Source organism: Meleagris gallopavo, chromosome 1 (assembly GCF_905368555.1).
Source record: "Meleagris gallopavo chromosome 1, MGAL_WU_HG_1.1, whole genome shotgun sequence".
NCBI classification, from domain to species: domain Eukaryota; kingdom Metazoa; phylum Chordata; class Aves; order Galliformes; family Phasianidae; genus Meleagris; species Meleagris gallopavo.
Window position 1 is genome coordinate 81,580,351 of NC_139404.1, and position 18,544 is coordinate 81,598,894.

The 18,544-nt window shown below is 39.5% G+C and overlaps 1 protein-coding gene across 18 annotated transcripts in view; it reads left to right on the forward strand.

The window, feature by feature from the left end:
• ZBTB20 (zinc finger and BTB domain containing 20) overlaps positions 1–17,269 on the forward strand; it is a 455,562-nt gene extending 438,293 nt beyond the window's left edge. For all 18 annotated transcript variants that reach the window (XM_085237458.1, XM_085237517.1, XM_085237467.1 and 15 more), the window contains 2 exons: positions 3,924–5,534; positions 8,892–17,269. In XM_085237458.1, coding sequence (XP_085093584.1) covers positions 3,944–5,534; positions 8,892–9,310 — 2,010 coding nt within the window. In that variant the 5' untranslated portion in view covers positions 3,924–3,943 and the 3' untranslated portion in view covers positions 9,311–17,269. The remainder of the gene's footprint in view (positions 1–3,923; positions 5,535–8,891) is intronic.
• The last annotated feature ends 1,275 nt before the right edge of the window (positions 17,270–18,544 follow it).

Genomic DNA, 18,544 nt, shown 5'->3' on the forward strand with positions numbered 1-18,544 from the left:
CATATATTTTCAATGCTGGCTATACATAAGTTGTTACTAGCTTATATATGTATATTACTTTACTTATATACTGAGTATGTATTGATTTATCTAGGGGATTAGAAATGAAAATTTATCAGAGAAGCCCAATAAAGTAGAAAGGCCCCCTGAAAAGAACTATTAATTCTAATAAAGGACCCAAATGGTAGCAGAGGCCCTGAAATTAACAAAAATCTTATTTTGTTTTGATGCAGAAACAACATTTCAATTCCCACACATTCAATACTGCTTACGCAGCTTTAAATGTATTGAGTAGAAAGAATGTTATCGGGAGACTTTTTGTGCTGGGTGTGCATGTTAAATGGAGTGATCTGCCATGGATCCAGTGCCATAATAAAGAATGTTTGCTCTTTAATACCACATTGGTCTTAAGGAGTTATCTTTTAGACTGGCGTTTCTGTTCAGTAACAAAATGACTTTGAGTCCAGTTCATACACCTCAAGGAATTTAGTGTCCTAGATCAGTTCCTATTAGAGAGCTATTCACATCAGTCTCTTGTGAGCACACACATCTCTTTTTCTTAGCCTTGTTTAACCCTGACTGGTGATTTTCATTAGTAGCTAATGACCATATGCATTGCAACAGAGAAGGCTTCTGAAACTTGCAGATAATCCCCATCTTTCCTTCCTTCTGTACATGATATGTGAACAGGTATTGAGATTCACTTTCCTGATTTCTTGATGCAGATCACAGTGAAAAGAAGCTGAGGATGCTTTTTTTTTTTTTTTTTTTTTAATTTAACTCACAAAATTAATGCTTTCTGCCAAGGTTCATATGAACAAGGTAGAAGAGTTCTTTTCAGATCAGGCCTAGCCAGCATGAATTCATGAAAGGCAGGTCCTGTTTGATCTACCTGTTCTTGACCCACCTGTTGATTGAGGGAAATGCTATGGACGTAATTAATCTACCTAGAATTTAATAAAACCTTTGACTGTCTCCCATAGCATTTTCCTGGAGAAGCTGGCAACACATGGCTTGAACAAATACACTTTTCACTGAGTGAAAAAGTGGCTAGAGGGCCAGGCCCAGTGAGTGGTGATGAATGGAATTGAATCCAGCTGACAGCTGGTCACTAGTGATGTTCTTCAGAGGTCAGTACTGGGCCTGTCCTGTTTAATATCTTTAGATAATGTGAACTGTGCACCCTCAGTACGTATTCAGATGACATCAAGGTGGGAGGAAGTGATGACCTTCCTGAGAGTAGAAAGGACCTACAGAAGGATCTGGATAAGCTGGATTGATGGGCTGAGTCCAATTTCCAAGTCCAAGTTCCAAGTCCTGCATTTCAGTCACAACAACTGCATGCATCGCTAAAACTGCCGAAAGGAGGTTGTGGTGAGGTGGGAGTTAGCCTCTTCTCCCAGGTAATTAGCAATAGGACAAGAAGTAATGGCCTTAAGTTAAACCAAGAGAGGTTAAGGTTAGTTAGCAGGAAAAAATTATTCTCAGAAAGAGTGGTGATGTAATGGAACAGTCTGCCCAAGGAGGTGGTGGAGTCACCGTGCTTGGAGATTTTCAAGGAGAGGGTAGATGTGGCACTGAGGAACACTGTGTATAGAGGACACAAGTGTGGTTTGGTGGTTGTACTAGGTGATCTCCATGGTCTTTTCCAACCTTTATGATTCTAGGATTCTGTATCTCTTCTTATTATCAAATTCCCCATTTGATAAAACAGAGGATAAACTAGATCCATTTTTCCAGGATCCTATTTCCAGGAGAACATCTTAAATACCTATTCTCATGAAGGGGAAGTAATAGGGTCAAACCAAGTAGTGAGCAATGTTTTGTGATGGGAAGCATACTGATAGGCTGGCACTCAAAGGGAGATAAAGATAAATGGATTCCTATGGAATAACTTGCCATGGCCTACTGTAAGTCTTGAGAAGGTCCTCTGTTTATCACTAATCCTCCATCTATCTGTTTCTCCACCAACACAAAGCTTTTACAAAGTTCTCTTCCTTTCAAATCAAGGCTATCTTTTAAAAAAATGTATGTTTTCCATACTTGTGTGGTCTGACATGCTGGGAAGGAAAGAATCTGGAACTATCTTGGAGGCCTCTGGAGAATAACTGCCTGGGTGGAGTAATTCATACATTATTTTGTTTAATAGTAATTGTGGTGCCCATGAAGGAAAGGCTCCAAATTGCTAAGACATTTTTCCAATCCTGATGATCCAGATCATCAGAAGAAGAAATTCAGGTTTCCCAGCAAAGCTTATTAACCAAGACAGAAGTAATTCACAACATCCATAATATTGTTAGCAGTTTTCTCCTTGTTACAGTTATCTGGGCATCCCCCTAGTGCTCTGACTTCACATCTTCTGATACTGGCTAGTTCACATCTGTTAGCATCAGACTTCTTCAGACAGCTTGGCCTCATCAGGATTTCCAATTTCTTTTATCATCATCATCTTCACAGAATTAAAATGACAACCTTGTCCAAGGAGATTTCTCTATGAAGCACCAAAAGAAAAAAAGCTTGAGATGGCAGGAGTACATAAATGAGAAGGAAACAGTGGAAGAGGAAAAACTCCACATTTTCCTGCAAATTGTAATACATAATATTCTATAGCTTGCATATGAGATATAAGACACCCATTAGGCCGGACCACAGGATCACTGTTGGGTTAAAAAGCAAGTGTACGAAACCACTTTTGATGCCAGTTATTTGCTCTTTGTATTTCTCTTAAAGCAGACGGTGGCACTAAGCTTGTTTAATTTACTCATACTTCTCTATCAAATTCCACTTTTAGATTCTTACGCACTAACTGTGCAAAATGTGCTGTAACTTTGGTAGGAATATTCAAGAAGAAATGTTCCATAATACTGTTAGCGATTTAAAAGATGAAAAAGTAGTTTCTGCCATCAAAATCTAAGTAGATGAAAAATGAATAAAGAACATGAGAAGAAATAAAAAAGCATTAATCCAAAGAATGCAGGTTGGACATAGGGAAAAGTGAATCAACAGTTTAAGAAATTAGACGTGAAGGTTAATTTTGAAGGATACGTTTGCTTTGTACCTATATCAGTTAGATGTCTTTCTAAACTATTCCCTATTTAGATTATTCAGCCAAACTAAGACTAAGTCTTAGAGAAAATGCCTGTAATTTTCCAGTTTCTGTCAAGTAAATAACAGAAGGAGAACATTTGTTTATATGATGGTATTCTGGTGCCAATCAGAACTTGGGATATGCTATAAACTAAAGGGACAGCTCATGTTAATTTTTTTGCTTTGGGTTCTTAAGGAGGATTGTTTGTCGCTATTGGATAGCAAATGTTCTCAACCACAACCCCAGACAAAACTGTGCGTGGGATTTTAGGAACATTTACAGTATAAATCTTGATATCTTGGAAAGTGAACGCCAACTTTTTGTACAAGTAGCTGTAGCATAAAAGCCAGTATGCAAATTCCTTGAAATGACATTCTAGATAGAAACCACATTTTCATGTAGACTCTTTGCATTAACAAGTTGATGTAAAGGGTAATTAAAGTAAGAATTTGATCACTTCTGGAGTAGATCCACATCCGTACAGCTTAAAACCCAGCTCAGTGCTTACTGTTGGCTGGCTCTAGGATTTTAAAGCCATGTAAGCTGGTAGGAAGTTTGAGGCCCAGAAATGTGGTTGAAACATTAACTAGCTGCACTTTCTTTGCCTCCTTTTGTTCAGAAATTCAGAACTTTCTCAACTCTGCAAAAGAGTTGTATAATTTTACTCCTATCCTTAAAAAGGTGATATCTTCTTACTAGTGCCTTTGTTTGTGACTTTTATGGTATAATCTCTTTTGTTTACCCAGTGGGCAGTCACCTTTGTCAATGTCCTGTCTGCAGAGGAAAAGACCCAATCTCCTCTTTTCTTTTTTTTTTGTCACCTGCTTTGCTACAGGTAACATCAGTTGCAAGGGGATGACAGAGCGCATTCATAGCATCAACCTTCACAACTTCAGCAATTCTGTGCTCGAGACCCTCAACGAGCAGCGCAACCGTGGCCACTTCTGTGACGTGACGGTCCGCATCCACGGGAGCATGCTACGCGCCCACCGCTGCGTGCTGGCGGCTGGCAGCCCCTTCTTCCAAGACAAGCTGCTGCTGGGCTACAGTGACATCGAGATTCCCTCAGTGGTGTCAGTCCAGTCTGTGCAAAAGCTCATTGACTTCATGTACAGTGGGGTGCTGCGGGTCTCGCAATCAGAGGCCCTTCAAATCCTCACAGCTGCCAGCATCCTGCAGATCAAGACTGTGATTGATGAGTGCACAAGGATTGTCTCGCAAAATGTAGGAGAGGTCTACCCGGTGATTCAGGATTCTGGCCAGGAGACACCCAGAGGAACACCCGAATCAGGCACCTCGGGGCAGAGCACCGACACAGAATCTGGCTACCTGCAGAGCCACTCACAGCACAGCGTGGACAGGATCTACTCAGCCCTCTATGCCTGTTCCATGCAAAATGGCAGTGGAGAGCGCTCCTTCTATAGTGGGGCTGTGGTCAGCCACCATGAAACAGCCCTGGGTCTCCCTAGGGATCATCACATGGAAGACCCCAGCTGGATTACCAGGATCCATGAACGGTCACAGCAGATGGAGCGGTACCTCTCTACTACTCCAGAAACCACACATTGCCGCAAGCAACCACGCCCTGTCCGAATTCAAACCTTGATGGGCAACATACATATTAAGCAGGAGATGGAAGATGACTATGACTACTATGGCCAACAGAGGGTGCAGATCCTTGAGCGCAATGAGTCTGAGGAATGCACTGAGGACACTGATCAAGCAGAAGGCACTGAGAGTGAACCCAAAGGGGAGAGTTTTGACTCAGGAGTCAGTTCCTCCATTGGTACTGAGCCTGATTCTGTGGAGCAGCAGTTTATGACTGGTCTGGGCAGGGATGGGCAGCAAGAACCTTCTCAAGCAGATCAAAATGATATCCCTGCTGATGGCAGTCAGCCTCAGCAGCAGCAGCAGCAGCATGTGGATGCCAACTCTTCCTCGCCAGAGAGAAGCAATGACGTTGAAATGGACAGCAAAGTGCTCACAGTCAATAACAGCACCGAAAAGGGGGCTTTGCAGCCTTCTGTCAACACAACTGTTGCCCAACCGTTGCCAACCACACAGATCTACTTACGCCAGACAGAATCCCTCACCAGCAATCTGAGGATGCCACTGACTCTGACCAGCAACACTCAGGTCATTGGCACAGCTGGCAACACGTACCTGCCTGCCCTTTTCACTACACAGTCTGCTGGCAGTGGCCCTAAGCCTTTTCTCTTCAGCCTGCCCCAGCCCATAGCTGGCCAACAGACACAGTTTGTGACAGTGTCCCAGCCTGGCCTGTCAACTTTCACTGCTCAACTGCCAGCCCCTCAGCCCTTAGCCCCATCTGCGGGCCACAGCACAGCAGGTGGGCAAGGCGAAAAAAAGCCTTACGAGTGCACTCTCTGTAACAAGACTTTCACCGCCAAACAGAACTACGTCAAGCACATGTTTGTACACACAGGTAAGAGTTTGTCCTATTGGCTTACACATGAAGCCAGGGAAAATCCTTTACAAACAAGGACTTAAGTTCTGTTTCCCAACCTGACAGCCCTCAGCACAAACAGAAGGGAGAGGCTACCCAGGGAGCTGGTATCACTGAACACTAAGCTGACTGCATTGAAGTTGAGCCCCTGTGGACACACATAGGTCCCACACAGGGGTCTAACTGTGCATGGTGCAGAAACAAGCTCTTTTTGCTTGGAGTAAAAGGTGTCCTGCATCCATACAAGAAAATGGTAAGCACTTGTTTTCCTCTGCTAGCTGGTCAGGCAACACTTAAGTGGCATGACAAAATTATTATAATAGAGTCATCAAAAGAAGAATGCATCTACTGTGGAAAAGCTTCCCAATGCTACACCTGTAGGGGTTTAGGTTCAAATGGTGATGACTGGAATGACGTTAGGGCATGTTCATTCCTGGTGAAGTTGCAGCACCAGGTCCAGGCCACAAACAATGCCACATATTTTCTAAATCTCACATACATTTGGAGTTCTTTAGGATGTTTTTCTGTACTTCTGTACTACTTTTTCTTAAATGTTTCACAGAAACATGAGACTCAGAAAAAAAAATTAAAGTAATGAATGTAGAACATAGCAGCAGCACCCTTCTTCTTTAAAAAATGTTTTTAGTACATGATCTTTTGAGGCAACGTAGGTGACTGCTTTTACTACTAATCCAAAACTACCTTTTCTAGCTTTGTTTAGTTATAAGATTTTAAATCAAGGATATTGTATCTATCTACCTATCTGTCAGTCATGGAGAAGATGTTTGGGTTTTAGGACTAAATTTTGCTTTCTTTAGCCCTCATCTCATTTTGATTTTGGAAAGAAATTCCAGTTTAGAGAAAGAATAAATATTTCTCTCACCAACCAGTCTTTTTGTTAACATCAGATCTTAAAATAAATGTTGGGGTTGTGATATATAGAGTAGAACCTGGAGAAATTGCCTAAGGTATGGAAAGAATGTAAATCATGCCTCTCTACTGTATCAAGTAAATTTCACTTCCATGTAAGTAAACTTTTAACTACTATTTATGTATAAGCATCACTTAAATTAAAAAATCCTTTAGAAATCTAAGGCAATCATGTACATACATATAATTTACAGTAAGGTTCACTTCTCAGAACTGATAAAAAATGTATGGTTACAAAGATCAAGAATCCTTAGTCCCAAGATTATCCTTTTGTGTTTATGTTCTCTATCTTTCTGCTGTGGATAAGTGGCTAAAATACTATGTCGATAATGTTGTGTTTTTCAGGAAAATATCCCATTAGAAAGACAGTCAGTTATATCTGCATCCTTGTTCTAAGAGCTAGAAAGGCTTTTCTTTTTTTTTTTTTACAAATAATTTCACTGAGATTGGGTGCTTTACCTTCCCCAGTCTCAACTATGCACTGCATGCATAGATTAGATAAAGTAAATGTATCCCATGATGTTCTCAGAAATTAGCGTTCTGGAAACACGGTGCTAGAACATATGCAGTGACCTGCGCCTTATAAACCATCATTGCCTTCTCCTATATGCTACACATTAATATTGAGTAACTTTCTCATGTTACTGGCTAAAAGCAGTCAAATATAAAGTAAAGAACCAAAAGGAAGAATGTAAACATCTAATTGATGGAATACCTGTTTTCAAGATGAAGAATAATGGGAATAAAGAATCTACAGTAGGAAAAGGCAACAAAGTGATTACTTAAGAAACACGTAAATTGGCATAATTGGCAAAGAAAATCTAAAAAGTTTTAAGATTTTTAGGAAAGAACTCCCAGGAAGGCTTTGAAGCTAAGATTAGAAAAAAGCCAGAACCCAGCATATCTTAGAAATATGTGCAGACAAAAATGAGGGTGTTTTTATAGCATAATCTTAACAAGGTCTAGAGCAGAGGAGACTGACTTATTGCAAACTCTGGGAGATATGTTGCCTAAGGCAAAAATGAGCACTGTAAATGTAATCAGTCTCTTGTAAATTAGCCTGACATGATTATAGCTGACACACTATCATTTTCTACATAACACGTCAAGTATATTGGCCTGTCTATGCTCACCACACTATTGTGTTCAACAAAGCCAAGAAATTTAATTTTTTTTATACAAATATCTTTGACCAAGTCAAGACAAAATCATTGTTGCTACACAGACATGGAGCTCGTGGATTCTATCCACAAATGTTGCCATCATATGTGCAAGCTGTGAGATAAAGAGAAACAAAAACTCAGAAGTGACAAGAAAAGTGGATCCTTCCCATCCAATCCATATGAATCATGCCCTCTGAAGACTGAATGTACCTCACTGCACAAAGAGAAAATAATATATTACCACAGGAATGTGATGGTCCCTGAAAATTGACTCTTCAAGATTTAAAGCAGTCCTAGGCAGATTGTAAAAGGGAGGAAGTAGGATGTGAAAGAAAAGGATCTCTGGTAGACTGGAAATTGCAGAATAGTCAAAGGAAAATTATTTTTCAGTCAGCAAAACAGAGGATGACTGTGACAGTTTCAGAGTTATGGGAATGTCTCTCTCCCTGATAGGCTTAGGGCTGATAACTTGCCACATCTGAAATATACAAGAGATTTTAAAAGATTTGAAAGCACCTTTTGATGTGACATTTGGGTTGTTGGATGTTGTCTGTATTATCAATACAGCTATATATTTGTATTATGGAATACACAGTAATCCATATTTCAGATATTAGATTTGACCAGAAAAAGGGGCTGCAAATGTAAACTCTCATAAAAAAGCTGGATTCCCTTGGCAATCTTAGCACTTATCTTCCTAGAAATCTAAAGCAATTTGACAGAAAAGAGTGTATTACAGGTCAACTGTCTGGTCAATCATGTTTTTATTGCATACAGGTAGGGAAATGGAGGCACTAAAAGGTAAAATAACCTGACCAAGACCTTCCTAAGAAGAAGTGAAAGAGAACTGGACAGAAACAGTGTTCTCTCTCCTGCCCAGGGCAGCAGAGGTTGTGCCACTGAAGCTGAGCATAGACGCCAGAATCTTTTATCTCCACTCTGTCTTTGCAATTGTTTGTTCTAGGAGCTCACATGAGCTCCATTTTACAGTGTGTAAATTGGGAGTACCTATAGCCTCCATTGTAAAGCATCGTGAATCCTCTGATCAAACAAGATTTTGTGTAAGAAAACACAGTTATTAACAGAATTTCTCTTTCTTAGACAGAGCATCTCTCCAGAGGCCCCTGTGGGGTACACCATTCATTTACTGCAAAGCATCATAATTCTGTTACCTTTTTTTATTATTATTATTTTTTTTTTTTCCCATCTAATTTTCTTTTTCTCTCTCTTTGGTAATGGGCAGGTGAGAAACCTCACCAGTGCAGCATCTGTTGGCGCTCCTTCTCTCTAAAGGATTACCTAATCAAACACATGGTGACGCACACCGGCGTGAGGGCCTACCAGTGCAGCATCTGCAACAAACGCTTCACCCAGAAGAGCTCCCTGAATGTGCACATGCGCCTGCACCGCGGGGAGAAGTCCTATGAGTGCTATATCTGCAAGAAGAAGTTCTCCCACAAGACCCTGCTGGAGAGGCATGTGGCTCTGCACAGTGCCACCAACGGCACGCCTGGAGCCACCGGCACCGGCGCCAGGGCCGTCCCCGCCGGGGTGGTGGCCTGCACAGAGGGGACCACGTACGTCTGCTCTGTCTGTCCAGCTAAGTTTGACCAAATTGAGCATTTCAACGACCACATGAGGATGCATGTGTCAGACGGATAAGTAGAATCTCTCTCTCTCTTTGTTGTGAACAAAAAATAGAAACAACAACAAAAGCTATGGCACTAGAATTTAAGAAATGATTTTTGTTTCATTTTTACCTTTATTTTCCTCCTTTTTTTTGGGTTCGTTTCGTTTTGTTGTTTTTGTACTACATGAAGAACTGTTTTTTGCCTGCTGGTACATTACATTTCCGGAGGCTGGGTGAATAATAATTTTCCCAGCCTCCCTTGGATGGTGGCCTTAAGGCCAGGTAGTGCTTCACGAGCTCCACTGGTTGGATCTCTAACTACTGGCCTCTAAATACAACCCTTCTTTACTACAAAAAAACAAACAAACAAACAAAAAAATCATAAAAAATCAAAAAACAGACAGAAAAAATAATAAAAAAAAAAGATTTCTTTTTTCTCACTTGTGAAGAGCACTACAAAAAAAAAAAAGAAACGAAACAAAATATATTACAAAATCTACAAGGCCTACTGTCGTTATAAGTACACCGTTCGCAGTGTTTCAATGGACATAATTCACAATGCTGACCGCTTTTGGACTTCACAGTATCCAGTTAGAACTGTGGAATATTTTACTTCTGGTTGAGCAGCAACCAGAGGAACCAAGGCCCTGCTGGTCTCCACCACGTGTCTGCTTTCTCACTCACATGCACCCACAAACACACGAAAGGGCTGAGAGGAGTGCAAGGCAGTGTGGCTTGGATAATGTGGAGTCCCTGCAGGATGAGGAAAAAGAATCAGAGGTTCCTCACCTGGATTCTGCTCCATCCCACGCTCTCTGGCTCACCCTCCCCGCTGCTTTTCCCATATCATCACCACCTTACAGCAGAAACCAAGAAGATTCAGACAACGAGCAACGGTGGCTTTTTGTAATTTATTCAGTGTCTTCGCTGAGCCCAGGGCCTCAGCACAATCAAGAGGGACTTTCACAGAAGGCAAAGAGAAACACAGAGGAAAATCAAAGATATCAGAGGTTGCAACCTATGGATCTAGGTACAAGAGAAGGGTTAGTTCCCACAATCTTTGCAAAAAAAAAAAAAAAAGTTGCATCAGGATTTATTCTTGTGGAAGAAGGAGGAATAGAGGGTGGGCGGGGAGGGGAATAATTAAAAAAAAAAAAAAAGAGTTATTGGGACTTTTTTTAATTCAAAATTTTATAGAGGGGCAAAAGTGACGTTTACCAGATAGAATGCTGATTTTTTTAATATATTTACAACAGTATTTGTGTAAAAAAAAAAACAAAAAGTGAGATTGTTAAAAGTAATTTTTTCTTTGTTTTCTTTTTTGTTTTGCGTACACTGCCACTAATATCTTCTCTTTTATTATATATATGAATATATATATAAATATATATTTTATTTTAAATTGAGACTGTTATGGTTAGCTAACCTGCTTCCAGATAGAGGGGGGAGGGGAGATGATCTTGATTTTTATTTTAAAAAAGAGGAAGGATGTTTCCTAATTTTTTTTTTCCAAGTATTATTTCTCTCTTTCTCTCTCTCTCTCTTTTTTCTAATGGAATCAAGAATTACCTGGGTCGATGAGGGGCTCTGTGAAGTCATCTGTGGGTTTATCTACTAGAGTTTGTGCGTCCTGCAGTATCGGTTATACTTCTACTTTGTTTTTGAGTCATGTGGTTCTCTTTTGGCTCTTACCAAGGTTCTGTTGTTTCTGGTTTTGGTTCCATCTCAAAATTTATTTCCACTGAAGGGAGATTCCTTTTGAGAAAGGGATTTTCTCTCAATGTTCCTTCGGTTTTAGGAATGATAGAATTTGTATTTTTTTTTTTCTTGTCTTTCTTCATTTTTGCAAATGTAATGAAACTTTTGGAAGTGTGTAATAACTAGGATTTCCCTTCTTTTTGGTCACTGGACGAGAATTAATAAGCTGCATTGTTCTCTCATCCCTGCCTGAAGCTTGCTAGAGAGCTTCCATATTTGTATGGGAATCTGATCCTGCCCCTGGTAGTTTGTGCTGATGCCAAAATGACTTAAAACGTTACCATTGCATATGACCTTCCCTTCTTCATTTGCAAAAATGTCTAACTTAAGGGCCACATCCCACATTCTCTGCATATGCAAAGCTATGCAAGGAATGTAGGATCACTGTGAACGGTTGATTCCTGATCTGCATATATGTGTTGGTGTTTTGTATTTTGTTTTATTGTATTTGAGCTAGTGTTCTCCCTAGTCATCTTCTGTGCATCCGTGTGAGAATTTTCCCCCAAAGCCAACTCCCAAAGTACATGGGTCCTTAGTTCAGTTGGATCAGTGTCTGACACTGTCTTTGTCTTGCTTGAAATCCATAGCTAGGATTTGCACCAGCTGCACTCTGGACTTTATATTTTAGGCAGAGAAGAAGCACCTAACAAAAATATGCAAAAAGGAAAAAAAAAAAAAAGAAAAACTGCTAGTTTAGCTTTTACTTGTGTCTATACTTAAATTAAGCTTTCTTAAGTTTACGAAACTTTGCTTGTGAACACTTAGCATTTCACATGAGACATTCTTTTATGCTGGACAACTTTCTAAATACTGAATCAATAGGACTACACACAAAATGTGTGATCTTTACACCCGCAGCTTCTGTATTCAGAACAAGTAACCCCATTGCTACCTTCTAGGCCTTTTCCATTTCTGATTTTTTATAGGGAAAAAAAGGACAGATAGTTCAGTCTCGGAATCTTTCAGTAACCTGCAAGGTATTGTTCAGCAGATCCTAAGTGTCCAAGGCCTGATTCTCACTTGCACTAGACAGCGTAAAGAGACTTTGAGATGAGTGCCAGAGCAAATGAACTTTCTATGTGGTAACGTCTTTTTTGTCACCAGTTTATTTGGGTAGTTGAAGGATTTTCACATTAGTTTGGCAAGTTAAAATTACATTGTTTTCATAACTGCACTGGTAAGATCAATGCTGACCTGTAAAGCTAGAAGTGAAAAGACTAAGCCTAAGACAAAGACAGGAAGAACTAGTATCTGCTGTATGAAGGCACACTAAATCTGAAAATTCAGGTTGTAGAGACCAGGGTGGGTAAGAGAATAGAATGATGAGCCTGTACAAAATGATTTAAAGGTGTTTCCATGAAGAAAGTAGGTGGGTTGTTTTTGGTTTCTTTTTTTTTTTCCTGAGATCTTTAGTATTGAAATGTTTCATGTTCTCCAGTTTGAAGAATTCATGAATTTTGCCCCGCTTAAAAATTTGTAGCTGTTCATTTGCCATCTGAGGTCTGGGGAAAAGCTGTTTAATTTGCCACTGTTCAATCTGGTCAACTATAGTTGAAATGTAGCATATTCTGAAATATGGTTCTGATACCAGAAGAGATGCCCGTACACAGGAAATAAGAGTCAAGGTTTACATCCATCAAAATCCTAATAATAATTTAGAGTGAGAAATCCTATACAAATTTTAATTCTTCAATTTTCAACCTTCCTTAAATGAAAAAAAAGCATAATCTTTGAAATGCAAATTTATTACAGGGCACAATCAATTTAAAGTGAATTAAAGATCAGTTACGAATGAATGTAGCCAATTAAAAGTAAACTCCTTAAAGTAAAGCTAAGGCATATAAATTGAATTCTAAATCACTCGACAAGAGAGCTTAGGTCAAGGTCTTCACAAACACAAATATAAACAGATTTTGTCAGATGTCTAGGCTCAAAAAGTAGTCACTAGATTTTGTAAAACATGGAGCAACTTGCAGCTTTCCTGCAAATGTTGCCAAAAATGCTCATCAGGTCACTTATGCATTTAAGTGCCCTTCCATGAACTTAGGAGCTCAAACGTAGATCCCTTTGTCTTTTAAAATGTTAAATTATTTTTAGTAATGCTTCCTCCTGACCATAGAAATATTTGTATACTATGTGGAAACAACTGCAATAGCTGACTTTTGCAAATATTATTCAGCTTTGTGTATTGCTAGGCCCAGTGATCTACAAAGTTCTGTTGGCAGTGTTTGAGTGCATCTGTCTCAGTATGCTGAAAAGGTTTCCTTCAGAACACCTAATAAAATTACATAGATGAGCAAGAGCGGACAGTAGCACACATCCCTATGATGTGTGAAGCACACAACATCCTGCATTCCTTGAACCTGATTCTCGCTTTCTCTATAGCTCTTCTTATTTTGCTTCAAGCAGTGGCAAACAGCATCAAATGGAGCAGAAATTCAAAAGTCGAAATGAAGGCTTCTCTACACGGCAAAAGTGGAAGGAAGCCTTAGGGTAAATGAAAGGGAAGTGCCTTCTCGTACTGCTGCTGAGGCTGATGAAGTCAATTGAAAATTTAGGGACAGCCACAGATTGACCCCGTGGTGCACCTCTCTTGGTGTTCTGTCTCTAAGACCCGTGTTGGATAATTACAACCTAGTAAACCTTAGGGAAAAGATTTGTTATAGACCCTATTAGGTATGTATCTGCTTATAACCTGAAGATGTAATAATTGATGGTCTTAACCTTTTATCCCATATAAAAATTGTATATTGTGGCAGATAATTCTCATTATCCTATGAAGATCTAGCTTATTAATTGATAGTTGGCCCCACTGCTATCCTATGGAAGTGAGTTGCTCTGTGTAATTATTGCCTTATAGAAAAAAAATACATTTTCTGGTTAAATTTGTTGCTGTTCATTGAAACACCATTGTTCTTATATCCCATGAAAACATAAATCAGATGACTAAAATTTATCTTTTCTTGCCCACTCCCCTGAAGCCTGCCTCTCTTTGGGAAATCTGAATCCACAAGGAATGCAGGATCACGAGATCAATGTCTACTGGTCAGAAAGTAGAGAACAGCTAGCAACTGCGTGTGTGTGTGCGTGTTGGGCATGTGCATCAGTGAGGTTCTCCTTCAAGATTTCTTGCAGAGGCACAGAAAGTACAGCTCTTACATAATCAGAAAGTAACAAGAAATACCAGTATTTAGAAATTGTAATATGAGCATTTTGAGCTTGTCACTTCTCTCACAAAACCCCCAGTAATTGTCTCTCATAAGGAAAACAGGCATAGATGCATTGCAGGAGCTGCTTGGAACAACTGTCTTGCTGCCAGTAGGCCCACTTCTGGCCCATGCAGTTAGATATTTTCAAAACCAGCCCAAATTCACCATAAGCTAACAGAGAAAAGTATCATTTAATGCGCTAAGACAATATGATTTCCCTTTGCTCTTAATCAAAGAATCCTCCCCTACAAAAGCAGGCTGAGGGAGCTGGGCTTGTTCAGCCTAGAGAAGAGAAGACTGCGGGGTGACTTCATTGTAGCCTTCCAGTACCTAAAGTGAGCCTACAAATCAACTCTTTGAAAGGGTCGATAACAGCAGGACAAGGGGAAATGGTTTTAAGTTGAAGGAGGGAAGATTTAGGTTTGATATCAGCGGGAAGTTCTTTACCAACAGAGTGGTGAGTGCTGGAACAGGCTGCCCAGAGAGACTGTGGATGCCCCAACCCTGGAGGTTTTCAAGGCCAGGTTGGATGGGGCCCTGGGCAGCCTGGTATTAAATATGGAGATTGGCAGCCCCGCCTGCAGCAGGGGGGTTGGAGTTTGATGATCCTTGAGGTCCCTTCCAACCCAAGCCATTCTGTGGTTCTGTGTTAAGTGATGCCCATTTTTCTTCTGATTTCTTTTTCATCCGAAGAAAACTTGAATAATAACCCACATCAGCCCCCTCACTTCTTACTGCCCCCAAACTGACTGATTTCAGTCATCCTTAAGCTGCTCAGGTAATGCTGGATTGTTCACATGCTGGAATAACAGATCTCTTGCCTTCAGTATTATTGTAGCATGTTCTGCCTCTTAGTATAGAAAACAAACCTTGCAGGGGGAAGGCACGAAACATACTCTTTGCATAAGCACTGAGCCCAATCCAAAAACATTTCAAACATAACCAGACCTCCAGTGTGCTTATGACTATGACCTTTTCAACAGTCTTATGCTAAGGTAATCTTGCAACTCTCATTGCTGAAGATGACTTACTACTCAAAAAGAAGTATAATATCAATTTAGTACCTGGTGGCCGTTCCCTCAAGAAAAACTAGACCTTGATAATCCCATCCTTTCAATTCTACATCCCACTCCTCTGATCTATTGAAAGAAACCTGATAGAAATGAATCAGCACGCAACCTAACTGAAACAGCATCTCATCAGCCTAAAGCAAAATAGCTACCTTTCACATTCTTTGATTTGTTGTTACGTTAGCTGTGACAATTTGTGAAGGAGGTGCAACCCGATGAACTTGACTTGGAGAGGTTCTGAGCCTCCTCAGCTCCCAAGGGGCTTGTCATTCAGTGGGACTTAGCCCCTAAGTGATCACAACCCTGCTAAAGAAAGACTTAGGAAAGAAACCACACAAAATGTTACATCTGTAGTCTTGAATTAGTAGATGCAGTGAAGACTCTTGCTAGTGCAATACAAGCAGCAAGTAAGCTGAAATAAGGAGAAAAAAATAAGGAGGAAAAAAATAAGAAGCATAACATTGAGGGCGGAAAAGTCTTTCAAAAACATGGTCAGTTTGGATTGTAACCTCCCAGTTTGCACATTTGTCCTTAGCTATTTTTCAAAAAGCAAAGAGCAGTGAAATACTTCTTTGGGAAATGAAAACTCTACAGCCTCAAACACAATTGCTTAAAACAGAAATGCGTCTGAGCAGTATAGTGTACTCAAGTTTTGTATACGTAGCAGAGTTCTATACAAAACATTCTCTTCATATGAAAAGTATTGTTTTGTGTTTTTTTGTATGAGAGAGAAGCAAAGAAGTAAAGAAGTGATTCCTGGTGTTCTCTTTACACTGGATGGTGTTTCCAGCTGTTTCTTACCTTTTCTTACATCCTACAGGTTTGGTCCTCTTCCAAAGTGATCCTGTCTTTATTGAGTTGGTTGGCATCAGCTCCCTGTAAAACACTGAAGGATAAAACTTGCTCCTACACCAAATTAATAACATAAGAAAAAAGGCTGCATACTTCATTCATATGACTTTGTGGCGATTTTTATCATGTTCTGCTGCAACAGAACAACTGAGGAAAGTGCAGAACTTTGTTAAATACATGCTGTAGTGCTCAGCTGTCTGTTTCTGCAGCGTCCTGTTCTTACTAAATGGATAAGCACGTTTCTGAGGTCTGTACATCTAACTAGGCATCTTTTCTATTTAACTTTGCTCCTTTTCTTTTTGCCACCTGGATATTTCCATGTTCTTTGTTGACAACTGCAGAGTTCCCTAAAAGTATCCCATGTGGAAGATCTACTGTTTGACTAGAGAGGAGCAGTGCATTGTGGAATAAGGACTACAGTCGTGCAACTGCCCTGAAACACAACACAGCTTTTTTCTTATTCTTCCCCAAAAGTCTTTTTCTTGGTTTTCATTTGTTGCATAGTCTGTTGGTATCTATGAAATCTCTGAATAAAACCAAATTATATGTCCTCTGTGCACATGTGCATGCAAATAGATGTGTGAGTGTGCATGTGTATGTGTGCATGTGTAGGTAGCTAGCTAGCTAGATCTGGATTGGGAAAGGGTTCCCATGAAACAGCAATTACAACATTAACTGTAGAACACTGACATGGATCTTAGTACACTACTTAAACAGTTTACATGCACACATATATTCATCAAATGCACTTTTGGTTGGCCAAATGCACTTAACTACATATTTGCCCAAATAAAATGTTGGCCTCTGTTCAAAACTTGAACAGAGTTCCCAGAACTGGCCCGGTGTATTTTTTTTTTTAATACCTACTCTGAAAGCTGAAGTGTGGCTCTTGGACGGACATTTATCCACAATATAAATAAAGTTGTGTTGCTCAGCAGCAGGTTTTGCTGGCTGAAGTGAACAACCAGGGGACTAGCAACTCTAGGGCTATCTTGTTGAGCTCAGTCCCTCATTTCTGCTGAATTTCATGTTCACCTAACAAGGGAATAAAATGCAAAAAAAAAAAAAAAAAAAAAAAAAAGCAAAAAAAAAAAGCCCAAAACAGAACATAATCTAACATTCCTCTTTGTCCACATTACAAAGGATAGTAAAAAATTATCAAGTCATTAAACAGTTAGCAATACAGCGTATTGATGGGCTCTAAAATAACGTATCCAGAGACCGATATCAAACAGCTCTTTCCCCACCTCATATACTCTGCAACGTGTTGGCTATGAATACTTTTGAAATAATATGAATAAGGTAATCAGAATGTACAGCCACTAATAATTAACTTTCCTCTGGTCTTTGCCAAAGCTTTTTCAGGAACATCTTTAATGTGTCAAGAAGATTGGTAGATTATCAGGAGGAGAAGGAGATGGTTGGTGAGCGTAGTCAGCATGTATTCCACGAGAAGTGAAGGATCTCTGGAACGCATTTTGCTCTCATTTCGTTAGCAGGATGAATCAGTATGTTAAGCTACAGCTGCCTACTTTGGTATTGTTTGGCCCTGAAGTAGCTTTTTATTCTTTTTATTCTGGAATTCTTTTTTCATTGTCACAGAAAGGGTAATTGATGATTTGGGGTGTGGTTTTGTTGTTTTTTTTTTCCCCCCTTTCATTTTCAGTCATACAAAGTTGAGTAAATGTTATTCCTTTTCTTATATTGGTGGCATTTCCCTTCCTCGTTTGAGTAAGATGATAAATGTAACAATTTTGGCTGGATGATTTTGGGGTGAGGTTTTTATTTTGGTTTGGGGTTTTTCCTTTGGTTAAATGTACATTGTCTCTCTATAGTCAAAATGTCTGTGACTGTAACAGTATGTATTTCTTTTACTGGAGAAAATAGACTTTTTGGTTTTTGTTAACAGTACTAGTGACTTTGTGGAAAATGACAAGTTGCTATTTAGATCTGCTTAGTAAGTACAGTACACTACAATACAGTATTTCTGAAAGCTAGAACATACAGTACACAATATATATAGCAATTCTATATCAATATATATACATAGTATAATCATTTAACTTTTGCATCTGCCTATGATCATAGAAAAAAATATTTTCACATTTATCATTCACAACCCAATCAACTGCTGCAGCTACTTGAAGCATTTAACAATCATTATTACAGCTCTATTGTGCTTTTTCATATTATTTGCTTCTTTATTGTCTTTACAAGTATTTTTTTCAGGCTTTTAAAAATCTCTATGTAGCAGAATGTAGGAAGATAATTTTTTATGAAAAGGTAAAACAGTATTAGGTTCTACAAAAAGTTAGATGTTGTTCCCTGCTATCAATCTCATATCAGAAGAACAATTAATCAAAACAATTAAGATTAT